The 15,459-nt window shown below is 38.9% G+C and overlaps 2 protein-coding genes across 2 annotated transcripts in view; both read right to left on the bottom strand.

The window, feature by feature from the left end:
- The window catches only part of LOC102302543 (transmembrane channel-like protein 3), a 44,023-nt gene extending 39,078 nt beyond the window's left edge, over positions 1–4,945 (bottom strand). The window contains exon 1 of the mRNA XM_005951536.3: positions 753–4,945. Coding sequence (XP_005951598.1) covers positions 753–874 — 122 coding nt within the window. The 5' untranslated portion in view covers positions 875–4,945. The remainder of the gene's footprint in view (positions 1–752) is intronic.
- Positions 4,946–7,813: 2,868 nt separating this feature from the next.
- pole3 (polymerase (DNA directed), epsilon 3 (p17 subunit)) lies at positions 7,814–11,857 on the bottom strand (the record flags this gene model as incomplete). Its single annotated transcript, XM_042216423.1, has 3 exons — positions 7,814–8,748; positions 9,613–9,731; positions 11,745–11,857. Coding segments are annotated over 3 exons (414 nt in total), but the record flags the coding sequence as incomplete, so codon positions are not given.
- Between the last annotated feature and the right edge of the window lie 3,602 nt (positions 11,858–15,459).

Genomic DNA, 15,459 nt, shown 5'->3' with positions numbered 1-15,459 from the left:
AAAACTATGACCAATATGATTGTCAGATGCAGTACTTACAGCTTACAAATAGTGTATCTCCAGTGGTTTTCTACCATTAGATAGCCCATTAATACAAATGCATTTGCTATGTTGTTAATTGTTGTAGTAAATTTGTAGTTCACTCTTAATAAGAAAGCATTGAAGAAGACAGCTGTTTGCTGTATCTCCAAAAGGAGTGAATCTAATTGTTCTGTGTGTAAACACTTATGGTAATAAATGAGTAACATAAATTATTTTAGCTGAAATATGGAATGCAAAAGTCATGACTGAATATATCCCCATTACAGAAGAACAGCTCGATGCAAGCATTTCTATACACAAACAATATTCACTGTCACAAAGCTATTATGCAAATATGCATTATAATCAATAAGGGACGTCAAATGATGGTATTTTTTCCATATATCATTCATGCAGTACATTTAAAACATCAAACAAAAACTCATCTGTATGCTCTCTGTACCTCTTTGTGTTTGCTTTCCAGGAGTCAGACTCTTTAGTAATATTAATTAATGAGCCAAGCAAAACAAATGTATTTGTAGAGGAATGTAAAAATCTTTGCAGTTTTCCCTTATTGACTTCATTTAAAAATGAGAAATTTTGTAACTAACGGGAAACTTGAAGCTCTGAAAGAACAGCTATAAACAGATAGACAGAGAGATCCGAGCAGCGAGGAGTTCCACAAGTGCTGATAGTAGTAAGAGTGAAGAAAGAACAGAGAGTAGACTCACCCCTCCTGGTGGTCCTGGTAGGCAGAATAAATCCTCCTGGAGGTTTTCCTGATACTCTTGTGTCTCCTGGCTGCAGACAGAGACCTGCTGCTCCCATCTAGAGACTCAGACACTGTACTCATGCTGTCTCTACTCAGAGAATGTGCACGATTGTGTGTGAATAATCTGTGTTTGTGTGTGTATCAGGGTGAGAGCTCTACTTGAGCACCTGTGCTGTCTGCTGCTCTGGCTCGACACTACAGCAGTACAGGCTGAAACTCACTCACTCAGCTGGCCAGTCACAGTCTACACTGACTGCTTAAAGGGACAGTAACAGAGAGATGTGAATACTCTCACCAAACATATACCAGCTTTCTGCTGATCAACAATTTTTGAAATGGTTCTTAATTTGACATATGTTCAAAATTCTGATTCATTTGTTTTATTACTACTATATAATATAATAACAAATATATAGTTATAATCAATCTATGTCTGTGAATTGCTGTAACTTCTTGATTGCTGATCAACTATAAAGTTAATTGCTCATTATTTTTATTCTTGGAAAGAAAAGAACGTTGTTTTAAGGCAACATTCTTCTGATTGGTTGCCCGTCAGAATCTAAATGCTTGAACGGTAACCAGGTGCTTGCTGCTGTGTTCGTAGCAGGACATCCTGTTCCATGGCAAAAATGAGAAATGCAGACCTGTAAGTGGTTTAAAAAATTCTGTGTATCACAGGCCTTGAAGCTAACTGGAGTTTTGCATTACTGTAAGGTGCCAGCACAGTCTCAGGAGCACGGAGGAGATTCCAGGAGACAGGCATACTCTTGGAGAACCAGACAGGTCTGTAGATGGTTGTTAAGCCATCATCAATAAAGGTATCTGCTCCATTGTTCAAGAAGAAACAGGATGAGGACTGCTAGAGCTCTACAAATGACTTTGAACAGGCCTCTGGTATGAATGCCTCTGACCAAACAGAGAAACAGAAAAAACTGTGGGTGAGCCAAGCAAGAGGGTAGCCTGAGGGTCTGACATCCTATGTGTAAGATTATACCGAATCCAGACCCACACCAGACTGTTGGTATTTGACATGTGTTTATAAGGATGCACTCCAATCATGATTTTGATGCATCACAGTGAGTAAGTCTTCTTTTCTGTTCTCGGTTGTGTGAAAAAAACATACCATCTTTAAATTCCAGGTTATTATACAAATCAGGACATCATAAAAATAATCAGATCTTTAGCGTGTCCTAAAGGTTTGCCAGCTAGATGAACAGTAACACATGACATATTAAACTAAGTACACCCATACTGTTACCTTAGGAATCAAGAGGGTATGCAGCAGCCAGGTGCTGGTTTTTAAACATACTTGATTAATTGATCATCACCAAGTGGCACTCTTCTTCTCTATACAACATGCCCCATTCACCTATTCACATCCATTCATACAAGCAGTTTTTTCAATGCTTTCCATCTAACATTCACACACATTCACATTTTGGATGCATCAGAGATCAACTTGACATTAGTATTTTCCCCAAGGATATTTGGCATGCAGATGGGAGGAGCCAAGGATTGAACCCTACCCTTCTGATTAGTAGATGACCTGCTCCAACATGTGAGCTACAGAACTCCCTTTGAGACTGCTTCTCAAAGGGAGGCCCAGTCAAAGAGCAGACCTAAGCCTAACTGAACTGCACTCATCAGACCTTAGGAGAGCTGAGCATAAATAAACTTAAGTAAAGCTGTAAAGAAGAGTGGCCCTAAGTTCATCCACAATGATGTAAAAAACTGATCAAATCATACATGACTACTTAAAGTGACTTCAAGTTCTTTCTACTAAACATAGTAGTAGAAAGAATATAAAATGTTACAACTAAGTTAGTCCACTTTATTTCTTTTTATCATGAGTTAGTTCTTATATATGACTTTTTCACTTAGGTACTCAAAGCACTTCACAACATGCCTCATTGAAACGAGCACTTTTTAAAGGAGTTTTCCGTCCAACTTGGGGTCCTATATCTTTCCCAAGGACAGTTTGGCATGCAAACTGGGCAGCTAGTGATCCAATCACAGGGAAAGGAAAAATTTTAACTTAGGCGTTTCTCTTGGCTTTAATTGACCCGAGCAGTGGATTAACTTTTACACTCGTATCCAATTTTTTTGAACAGCAGTAATAAAGTAATTTGCTTCATTTTCAGTTGGCTCCTCGTTCTAGCAGATGTCTTGTTTAATTACTGACTCTAACTAGACACTGTGGAGTATTTTAGAACAGTGTGACACTCTCACTGAGGACAGATTGCAGTTTCTAAGCACAGAAAAAAAAACTTGCGTATACAACTTAATCAGATTTTGTGAAAACTGTGAGCATGTACTATTGCCCCAGCCTTTCTGCCTGTCTTACAAAAAAAGGTAGTGTTTCATTACAGTGTGCAGATGTCACCATGAAGGTTTGTTACACGCACAGACATATACATAGACACTACCAATCGAAAGTCCAGTTATTTATTGCAATTCAAGTCATTCAAGTACATTCAAGGTAGGTGAACTGCTAGAGGTTAAAAAAAGGTAAGGTTAACCAAAACTGAAACATAATGTATATTTCAGAATTATACAAACAGGCCTTTTTCAGGGAAGAAAACATGGGTTAACAATTTAAAGCTCTTCTGCAGCAATGGCGGTTCATGAAGCTTTGAAAGCTGGTGTGAGTAATTCCTACAGGTGTTCCAACTTTTCTGGATTAATTACAACCCCCTCTGTCTGTATAAAAGCAGTGTTGGAATACACTGTGGTACCATACCCTCGTCAGTATCAATTGAACAGTATTGTACTGCAGAAAGTAGTGTGTTGCTACAAAAATGGCGAGAAAAAGGCAATTAACAATGGAATTTCTTGATAACAATCATAACACCTAAAAATGTAGATCTTTCCTACAGAGAAATTTCAAAGAAATTTCAAGTTTCTGAGAGTTAACAGCTTGTGTGATCGGCGGCTCACAAGGACAACAGCTTCAAGCACAGCTTAATAGTGGTCGTAAGAAAGTCTCAGTTTCAACTGTAAAGAGAAGACTTCATTCAAGCTGCAGGTTTGACAGGACAAGTTGCAGCAAGAAAGCCATCGCTAAGACTTCAGAATAAGACAGAGGCTTGCCTGGGCATGAAACACCACCATTGGACTACTGAAGACTGGAAGAAGGTATTATGGGCTCATCAATCAAAATTTGAAATCTTCAGTTCATCACGTAGGATCTTTGTACGCCATCAAGTAGGTGAAAGGATGGTTCCACAGTGTGTGCCATCAACCGTCAAATGTGGAGGAGGATGTGTGATGGTCCGGGGCTGTTTTGCTAGATCCAGGGTCGGTGACTTATACAGAGTGAGAGGCACCCTGAACCAAAACAGCTACGACAGCATTCTGCAGCACCGTGCAGGACCCTCTGGTGTGCGCCTACAGCAAGAAGACCCAAAACACAAGTCCAAGCTGTGCCAGAACTACCTCAGGAAGAAAGAACAAGATGGTGAGCTTGAAAACATGGAGTGGCAGCACAGTCTCCAGACTTATCAGAAATAAATGATGGCCAAACCTAATGCAAACTGGATGGAATGGCTTGACACTGAAGGATGCTGTGGTAGCCTTGCTGGTTCAGTGTGCCTACAATTTTGAATAAGTCTCCAAAAGTGTCACCAGCTAAGCACCCCCACACCATCACACCTTCTCCATGCTTCACAGTGTGGTTCGTAGCTCTTCCGTGATTAAAGGTTAGTGGATTTGCTTCTCTTGACCGTATGAGGGTTGTGAAAACAAAAAAAAGTGCAAAACAAAGACGGGAACACTATTTTGTGTGGGTTGTTGTGTGTTGGTTTTTGTGGTGTGCTGTGCGGCTGACAGCCGAGAGCTGCAGCCAGAATAAATAAAATGGCTTTAACACTGAATCTGTGGTCCCGCTGTCTCAGTCATACCACAGTATTATTTTAGGGTCGACAATATAAAGCGCCTTGAGGTTACTCTACTTGGCTGTTGATGTGAATGGTTGTATCTCTGTGTTAGCTCTGTGTTTTATTTTTCAAAGAAATAACACATACATTATGAGAACAATACATGAGTCTGTTAGCTTGTGTAAAAAGGATTAACTAGGTATGGTGCAGCCATATTATCGTTATTATTATGATATTATTATGATATTTATGCATTATCCATATTTCTACAGAAAAAGCTTTGTGATCAAGAATTATGATATTTATTCATTATCCATATTAGAGGAGTGTTTTTACACTCCTCTAATATGGATATTGAATAAATATCATAATTCTTGATCACAAAGCTTTTTCTGTAGAAATTACCATGTCTGTATGAGGACCTGCTTAGAGATACTAACATCTGTGTCCTTTGCTGAGAATTAGAAGTCATCCAAGCGATCACACTCATGAGTCCCATCAGCTGTAAATTATATGAGTTCTCCTTACTGCTGTATAAGCACCCCGAGTCCAGTCTTAGTATTTGATGTTCTCCAGATATTTTAATGTTTACCTCTGCAGAGATCCTGACGTTTTAAAGATTAAACTGATTAATCACCTCTACAGTAAACAATCCAATTTAACCTGAGCTCAGTCCTCCTGAGAGGAGAACGATCATTTCAAAGTGTATTTTCCTTGTGAAAATGATACGATGAGAGCATTGCTCACAGGTTTGTTTGAGGCTATTTTTTCTGAATTTCCAAAATAGAACAGGAGGATCATGCTGACCAATGGAAATCAGATTTAGTCTGCTGCAGTTTTTTGTTCTGTTATGAGCTGAAAGGAAATGTGGCAAACAATTTAAAACCTAGATATTACTCACACCTGCTCAAAGGTTTGGAGTTATGTTAAATAGTCTGTTTTTAAAAGAAAAGCACATTTGTTTTCATTTGATAGAGGACAAAACTGATCAGAAATATTGAAAATGATGATTAATGATAAACAGAATGATTAATTATAAATCCTTGATGTTGTGTAATGTGATTCAAGTTTAAAATGTTAAAGACTAATCGCTGTCTGAAAAAGGCACAAACATTAATTCATCAGTACATTCAAGGTAGGTGAACTGAATGTACCTACCTTGAATGTAGGTAGGTACATTCAAGGTATATATCATATCAGAGTTTTGGGGAAAAAAATGTCAAAAACTAAGATTAATGATGCCACTGGAGAAAATAACAGACTGCTTGACTACCACAGTACTTGCCAATGAGTCAAGTACTAACCAGGTACCAACTACTAAATCTACTAACTAACTACTAACACAGTGCCATACCTAGTCAAAAGTATGGTAAAGATACAGATATTATATATGAAATGTAGTTATTAATAAAATATATTTAATAAAAACCAAGGCTGAAATTAATTCAGTTTATTATTATTATTATTATTATTATTTTCTCTGTAGGGTCTGTGTCTATAAAGGCCCTGAATGCTGTAATGTATACAATAAATAATGTGGAAATCATTTTCACAGAGTTCATAAAGTTATATTATTAAATCCCTGCTGATATTTTGGCTGATGTTTCCATTTTCAGTGGATTTCTGTGTGTAGGTTTCTTTGTTGACAACAACTTGGCCTTCTCTGGGAGATAAGGACACACTTCTTTTACTCCAGTTACACCGAATGACTTAACTAAAGTAACAGGTCAAATTAAATCTTCATCGTGCTCCTTAGATATATTACCTCCCTGTCCTGTCTGGGACGCTCACCAGCATCGGCCCCACATTGCTATCTATCTTCAAGAGTTCACAGAGGCATGGTCATGTTCCATCCTATTTTTAACATGCTGAGGCAACTCCACATTGAAGAAACTGAATTTTGATGCCAGCTCTACTGATGATTATCGGCCTATTTCAAAATTGTCATTTATAAGCAAATTATTAGAAAAAATTTTAGAAAATCAGTTCAGATCTTTACTAGAAAGATTAGAGATTTTTGACCCTTTTCACTCTGGATTTCAGAGGCAGCACTCCACTGAAACCACTTGTATAATGGCCTATAATGATTTTTTTTAATGGAGGAAACTATTGACCACAAAATCCTACTTAATAGGCTTAAGGTTTTGGCTGGTGTATCTGGCAATGCCATAGACTGGTTTTCTTCCTACTTGTCTAATCGGACCATCTCTGTTAGAACCGACAGGTTCTCTAACATTGCCTCCCTACCCTGCGGGGTTCCACAAGGGCGCCATTTTTTATTCAGTGTTTTCATAAAAGACATTTACTACTGCTAGAGAGAACATGCACCAGAACAAGTTAAAGCCTTTTGTCAACCCCACAATGGAAAATAGCTGAAAACAAAAACAGGTATCACTTTAACCAGCTCCTAATTGAATCAGTTCTGCACTCAGCTTTGCAGTCTGCAGCATGACTGAAATGCAGCCAGATGCTGCCGATTTTACATTTTCACTCTTTTCTTCAATTTTTCCTGACAACCTTGCATTTAAATCCACTCCCTCGTTTCTCTACCTGGCCTGTACATCTACACTTGCCGTATTCTGAACATCTGCACTGTTTCTGTCTTTCACAAAATGGTATGATCCCAGTTGGTCTTTGTATGCGATTGGCCGCATGGTGTGCCCATGTCACAGTAGAAATTGAAACATTAGACCAGATAACGTTTTTTTTTTTTCCATTGTCCAATTTTTAGCCCATGTTGTGGGCTAAAAAGTGGCTAGTGGCTGACATCCTTTAGGCTCAGAAGGTAGTGCAGGTCATCTACTAATCAGAGGGTTGGTGGAAGGTTGACCGCACACAGTCTGCATACTGAACATCTTTGTGCAAGGTATCAAGTTGCTCTCCGATGCATCCATCAGAGTACGAATTTGCGTGAACGCTAGAAAACACTTACTTGGAAAAAAGGAGGACAAATGCATGTATGAGTGGGAGAATAAGGCAAGTTGTATAAAGTGCTTTCAGTGCTCACGTAGAGCAGGAAAGCACTATACAAAAGCCAGACTATTTACCATTTGGACATGCATTACCTGGTTAGAGACAGCCCCACCTTTGCTTTTTTTAGAAGCAGCCCAAGGTACCGGTTTTATCAAGACAAAGCTTGCAAGTATGCTTTTTATACAAATTTATTAAAAATCTTAGCAACTTGTATACAAGTCTACAAAAGTATAAATGGTTCAAAAACAACAAAACAACTAGTTTCTCTAGGTATAAAACCCAACAGCAGCTCACTGTCTCAATGCACCTCAGCTGTAGTTGTGGGATAAGCTGTAAACATGCATTTTTGTACCCAATATTAGTGACAACTTCAATCTCGCAGATTTAAATCCAAATGTTGCCAGAATCTGCCTTAAAGTTCCTATATGATAACACGTGTTCCAACTCTACTTTCAGAACTTTGGCTTAGGAGACTATGCAAAGAAATCAGTGATTTCATTTCATCTTTTCAATTCTTAACAGATAAAAGGTAACAGTTTTCAATTCTATTCATTGCAATTTAATATACATTTTTTGGGGAGACGTTTGAACAAGATGACATCTTTTAAATGTTTTATTTTGTCTGAAAACCAGACATATTCCCTTCATTGTCATGTAGAAAAACTGTCACATCAGGGAGCAGAATCAAATGTGCATTTTTTTGTCTGTTATTCTTTTATCCAAAATTGGAGGTCACATGACATATCTAGACAGGTGACTTCTTTGTGCTTTGTGTTGCATGTTTTCAGGCTAGAAGTCACCCGTTTTCAGTTCACATTTCATTATCATTTGATACATGGTGACGCTGAGCTGCACACACACATATCCCATTTGGCCAGGAATTATCTCAGAGTATGTGACGGAGTTCTCTGTGGGGAGAATGTTATCAGTTCTCCACCTCTTCCTCCTCCTCGGCTTCATTCTCGACCTCAGGCTCCTCTTCCATGCGCTCATCGTCGTCCTCTCCTTCCTCATCTCTGCTCCTATTATTCTCTGTGTCGACCTTCTTCTCTTTATCTTTCCGTTTCTGCTCAGACACCTTCTTTCCCTTCTGTCCTTGTTTATACACTGTTGACAAATACAAACACCTGCTGTTACTTGCAGTTAATTATATTTTACTTTAGGGCTGCGATGATGATTTGTTGACATAATTGATGATACTGACTAAAAAAATAAATAAATACATTTTTTTTTTTTTTAAAAAGGGTCAACATGTGATTTTAATGTTTAATGAGGAAATTAGCTTTCTCCAAAAGGTGGATGGGCAATAGGGTGAGGATTTCACTCATTGGTTAGGGGTTCAAGGTAGAGTTGCTACTTCTCCACATTGAAAGGAGCCCACTAAGCTCCAGATGGGCATGTCTTACCAGGAGGCGGCCCCAGCGTAGACCCGGGACACGCTGGAGAGATTACATCTATTAGTTATAGTGCATGTACCACACTACTTAGTCGCAATTTAACATCATTGTGTTTCAAGTGTTTCCTTCTTCGTTGTCTGTCTGGGGATGTGTAAGGTTGATGATGCACAATGAGAGGTGCTGCATTGTTAAAAAGCATGATATACTATTGAAGAATGTGATAAATGGTTTAAAATCCCTCTGTTTAGAAGGTTTGGGGCAATAAATAAATATTAAAGTTAACTTACTATCAGAGTGTATTTTTTGCTTTAGAGTTGTCTGTTATTAGTTTTTGACATTTTCCATTAAACGTTCTCAAATTTCACTTGATATCTGAGCGTTTCTCAGTTTTAGTCTGGCGAGTTTACTTTTTGTGCCACTCATTTAGAAACTAGTCACAAAAACATCCCTAATACAAACATTAGTGTTGTTTTCACAACTTCACAAGGAAATGAATAAAAGTCCTGATGTCACTGAACTTATTGTGGACTTATTAAAATATCTTTAAAAGCTGAGAGTATTTTCAAAGTTTCACCTTCCAAAGCTTCTCTGAGGGGCTCCAGGAACCTTTCGAACTCCATCTCCTCCATTGCAGCCAAGACATCTCCTGCATTCAGAGTTTTTCGCTTGGCCTTCATAGCAAAATTATTTGCGCTGAGGAGACAATGAAGGAAAAAAAAAAAAAAAAAAAAAGCAGGGGGGAAACAATAAAACATTTAAACTGAAGCAGTTGTTTGATTCAGTGTTTGTGAATTAACATTCACATCATAGCATTCTTAGCTTGCTGCTGTGCTGGAAATTAGAATAAAAATTGATTTTGTCGTGCCAAAAGCACAACAAAATTACATGCACTCTTGATAAACTTTTATTCTATGTATAAAAAAAAAATTTAAAAACAGAATTTCTGATAAATAAAGTACAAAAATATATATAATATATTAGGGGTGCAACGATATTCGTATCGATATTGAACCGTTCGATACAGTGCTTTCGGTTCGGTACGCATATGTATCGAACAATACAAAATTTTTAATTTATTTTATCAACTTTCTTCTGACGATGCTGTCTGTGTTGAGCGCTCAGTGGATCTGCGTTCGACTACTCCGCCTAGGCTGCACTGTCGAGCGCAGATCCACTGAGCGCAGCGCAAGCTAGCAAGACAGAAGCTAAGCTCGTTGCAACATGGCAAATTGAACCTCCCCCACCCTCATTCAGATCTGGCTTTGGAACTATTTTGGTTTTCATGTGAAGTATGACCCTGAAGGTAAGCGCGTCATGGACTAAAAGTAAAACATTGTATGTGCCACGCAATGCTCAATTTGTCTCACCGTCCAGCCCCACGGCACGATTTGCCGTGTTGTGGCGTTAAGGTCATTTCAACGAGATTAAGCTGACAGCACTAGTGGGAACACAACGAATATGACTGCACATTTACGTCCGACATCATCCTAGTGCAAAGACAAGTGGAAGCAGACAAAAACAACAAGCAGCATGCTACAAACTTTACCCGAGTCATTTAGACAGCCGTTAGCACAGGATTCTCCTTATGGGGACCTGATATGTTTAATATGCTGCTGAGAATATAGCCCAGAAGAAGCGTATAGTATAGCTTTTATTTTGAAAGAGCCATTTCTCTGTAATAAACTCTCTTTTCCAAAGATGAGTGATTTCTCCATCAGATAGATTATTTTATTACTTTGTTGTTTCAGCAACATTAAATTTAAAAACTGTACTTTTGAGTTAAAATATATATTTATAATTTTAATAAATGACAAATTAAAAAGGCATGAACATTTTTTTGTATCGAAAAAATATCGAACCGTGACACCAAAGTATCGAACCGAACCGTGAATTTTGTGTATCGTTGCACCCCTAATAAATATATGTGCATGTATCTCGGAGTCATTATAATTTAGGGCTGGGCGATATGAGGAAAATGCAACATCGCAATTTTTTTTGTGTGTGTGGCTGTACCGCAAAACATGATATATTTCGTGATATGTCTTGAGCCCCAACACCCCCTGGGGGCAAAGGGGGTGAGCTGCAGTGTAAGCCTCAGTGAAGTGAGGTTATTTTGTTTGTTTGTTTGTTTGTTTGTTTGTTTGTTTGTTCTTTTAAAGAAAATATCAGCATGTGTGGTCCACAGAAACCTCAGAGTCTCAGCTTCTTGCCGATAGGCGTTGTAGCTCATATGACAGCGGGTTTAAAGTTGTCTTTGGTGTGTGGGGAGACGTTCACATGCCGAGTTTAAAACAGTCTTAATTTTGCAGTGGATGACTTTTCAGCTGGTGGAATAATTTCGTGGTACTGCTACCTTTTGCGCCAATAGTTTTACGGCATGTTTTGCAAATTACCGTACTTTGACATATTTTTCTCTATATAAATATATATAAACACGCTTGCTCAGTGCATTGGGCAGTGTTGGGCAGGGGGGTTATTGATGAATTCACAGCATGTGAGAGAAAATAAAAACTGACTTAAATGCAGACAGCTTAATATTTCCATGGCAACCTATACTCGATGATTATGTTTAAGCCATTTTAACCATCATACGTGGAAAAACTCGAGATACAGCAAGTATATTCGAAATATCGCCCGCCCCTATTATAGTTGCTAAAATAAATAAATAGTGGTCACATTATGTAAATGGGATTTATTACTTCTTACCAGGAGGTGGCATATAACACAAACACACTGGCTGCTTGGGATATGGCTCTTCTTGCTTCTTTCGACACATTCACCCCATCTGGGAGCTGTTGAAAATAAACATTACAGAAGTGTTATCTCAAGGGTACACTACATACACATTATCAGAAAACACAGTCAGCCAACAAAGGCCCATAAGGGGTTGGCCAGTATTGCATTAAATTATTTTTTCATGAAATAACAAGCAAATGAAGCTGCATCTGGAGACGATTCCAAGTGTTGAACTTATATTTGGTGGTTGTTCACCAAAACTCAATATCAGGTCCAACATTGAGCCTGACTGATACATCAGTCAATCAGTATCAATACCAGCCAATAAAGAAACAAGGGACAAGAGTAACATCATTTAACCTGGTTATAAGAGTCGATGTTACAAAATTTGCCCGCCTGAGGGCACTTGGCATCTTCCCTGTTGGCAACACCTGTTTGAAACACCATAAACATAACCAGCTGAGTCAGGCAGAGCATAATAATTCACAACCTTTTAGTCACAGCATAACCTGCTAAGCTTGCAATAATCATTTATCTTTTCTCCAACAACACAATCATAATTATTGATAGTCTAGTTCTATAAGTACAGTGGAACCCCGACTTACGAATACCCCGTTTCACAAAAAATTCAAGTTACAGGTACGAAGGCACTGAACGGCAAGGTTCAGTGCCTTCGTAACTTGACTCTGATTTCGTTACTCGGGAAATCTGCTGGCTTCTGATTGGCTGAGCTCTACAATGCCTTCAGAATCATGTGACAATCCCTTGGCTTCCATACTTGCGCTTCGCTGTTGCACTTGAACGACGTATTGTTGTTCTAGTTAGCAATTAGCCTATTGTTCAGCATCAGTCAAAAAGGCACGATGGGTACTTCGACTTACGAAAGGAACGAATTAATTTTGTAAATCGGGGTTCCACTGCAGTTCTGTCTCGAACTGTGCAATTCTTATCCATGCTTCTCTGCATTGATAATGCAACACATTTCTGACTGCTTTACTTTTTTGAGTGGTGACTGAAGTTACATAAGGGCGATCGCCATTAAACATAAAAACAAACAAAAACAGAACGTAATGTAGCTTACATTCACAGGTGATGATGAATATGAAAATCAAAACAACTGGAATTTATCATAAATGCTTTCAAAAAAATAAAGCATATATAGATGTCAATAACCTGCATATGTGTACAAAGTTTTGTTGAGACTGGCCCATTAGGTTAGGAGATAATATACACAGAGACATATATGCTTACATATGCTATGCTTGTTACAGTAAGGTGTAATGATAGCAAACGTGGCCATTAGGACTCATTGTGGAGATGGAATCTATATACATTTATATCCCTCTATATAATTCTGGTACCAGATGTGCTTTCCAGTATTTGCCAAAAATGATCGGTCGGGTCAGCCGGTTTACTGATAATGAGGTTATTTGTGGTCTTATCTCCTCTTGCTTTTGAGCAGAACTGTATATCAGGCCACGACCAACATGTAAACTCATTCTTAGATGAGGGTTCCTCCTGTCACTATGGTCTATCAGCTGAGTCAAGCCGGTGAATATTCCTCCAGAGCTCAGACTGTACGGAAAATCTTCATGTAGGAAAAGAGGGAGAATGGGTGAAATTCGAAGGCGACTCAGGTACACAAACCTTAGAGACTGCTATAAGCTTAACAAGCTATAAGCTTGACTCACTTAAACATGAAATGAGGAACACTTGTGTACTGGGGCAAGGACCTGGAACTGACAGGGTTTGGTATTCCTTTTCATCTTGACCGTAAAGCAGAGACTACCAACGAGCAACTGTCTCTTAAGCAGTAAGTGGCTTTATGTTTTTATTCCAACTGCACTGAAACACAAAAATCCAGCTGTTAGTTGTAATGTTTGGGTGTGTAAAGCACTTTAAATTGGGCCCGTGTGATGGAGAGCCTGTCTGAATCGGGTGACAGGTCGTTCCCTGGACCAACAAGCTGGAGACTGATTTACACACAGCGTAGTGAGGAAAACCTAAAGTGTTGGACTCCAAATTGTCTGTCTGGTGACTGGGCTCTCCGCTGTTCTCATTTATAATGTGCTTTACAAATCCTAACAGCTGGATTTTCCCATGTGAGTGCAGCTAGCTAAACAACAACATCGCTAACATAAACTAATTTAAGTCTGTTAGCTGCAAACAACCAACCCAGTAATGTCAAGTTCTGTAATGACAAGCTGATGTGTTCTGAAAACTTTAAGCACTTGTGTCTTAAATCCAGCTTCACAGGCAGCACTACATCTATGTCTGTTTTTAAGAGCAAGGCTCCATAGTGTCAATCATCTCTAATTTCAGAGGGTTAAAGCTGGTGGTCCCGATGCCATTTGTGGGCATAAATTAGGGCTGTGCGATATGACCAAAACCTCATATCCCAATATAAGACATCTATCGTCCCGATAACGATATAAATCACAAAAATGTAACATTTTCTGTAAATTCTGTGAATCTCGACTTGCGTGAAGTGTTTCCAGCTGCGCGTCATGTAGCTGGAGTCGAGTGTTTTAACCGATGCATGAAACGACACATTTTTAGACATAAGTTGTAACGGCCGCCGTTTTCTTTGTGAGTATTTATTACACGGCGTGCTGCGGGGAAAAGCCTGTTCTAACGTTTGAGTCTAAGGTTTATTTTTTAGCACCTGGCGGCTCTTTTTTACTTCTCATCCGTAAATAATCTGCTCTTTCACGTGATTCATTTTATTTTGAAAAGTCTCAACAGGATCTTGAGCTTTATTGTGAAAGGTTTATGTGGAACATAAACAAGCGGACACCCGATGCTGTTACCGTCGTTGTTGCTAACCACAACGCATAAAAACAGGCGCTTGTCTGTCAGTAGTGTGGTTATATTAAATATAAGAGAAAGAGAGAACTTTAAGAAATGAATACAGCCACTACAGTGACATCAGAACCATGAACAAATATTGCTGTAAACAGTTTATTTTGCAACACCACGAATCAAACGATAGCGTAAAATGAAATAGACGTTTTTATATCGTCATCCGATATATATTGAACAGCCCTAGCACACATTGCATCATTATGCTGACCAGCTTAGTGCGGTCAGCATTTTATTTCCCCAAGCGGCCTCGGACCCGTGGATGTGGTGTAGACCAGCGGTCCCCAACCCCCAGGCCTCGGACCGGTACCGGTCCGTGAGTTGTTTGGTACCGGGCCGTGAGATTTGAGGCTCAGGTGTGAAATGTATGGTTTTCAGGGTTTTTGTCGGTTTTCAGCGTTATTTTGTTATCGTTTTTATCAATAACTCGGTTTTCCTGGGTCTTTTCACGTGTGTTATGAATAAATCTTTTTTTCCAGTACTGGTTTTATTTTGTTGTATTTGTTGTATTTATCCGCGACACCTTAAAGGCCGGTCCGTGAAAATAATGTTGGGTATAAACCGGTCCGTGGCACAAAAAAGGTTGGAGACCGCTGGTGTAGACCACAGAAATCTTTGCAAGCTTAACCGAGCCGGAGCATCTGATGTTAGAATCTACACCCTTCAAATGGCTCTACTAAATGTAAGAGCTTTAGCAAACAAGACATTTGTATTAAATGACTTCCTAAAGTCCCAACAGCTGGACTTTGTTTCTGACAGAAACATGGCTTCAACCCGGTGACTCTGTAGCTTTTTCGGAACTGGTTCCTCCTGATTGCTCATT

This window comes from Haplochromis burtoni, unplaced genomic scaffold (assembly GCF_018398535.1).
Source record: "Haplochromis burtoni strain Fernald_Lab_line unplaced genomic scaffold, NCSU_Asbu1 Contig_1047, whole genome shotgun sequence".
NCBI lineage: Eukaryota > Metazoa > Chordata > Actinopteri > Cichliformes > Cichlidae > Haplochromis > Haplochromis burtoni.
This window is presented reverse-complemented; position numbering and strand designations above follow the sequence as displayed.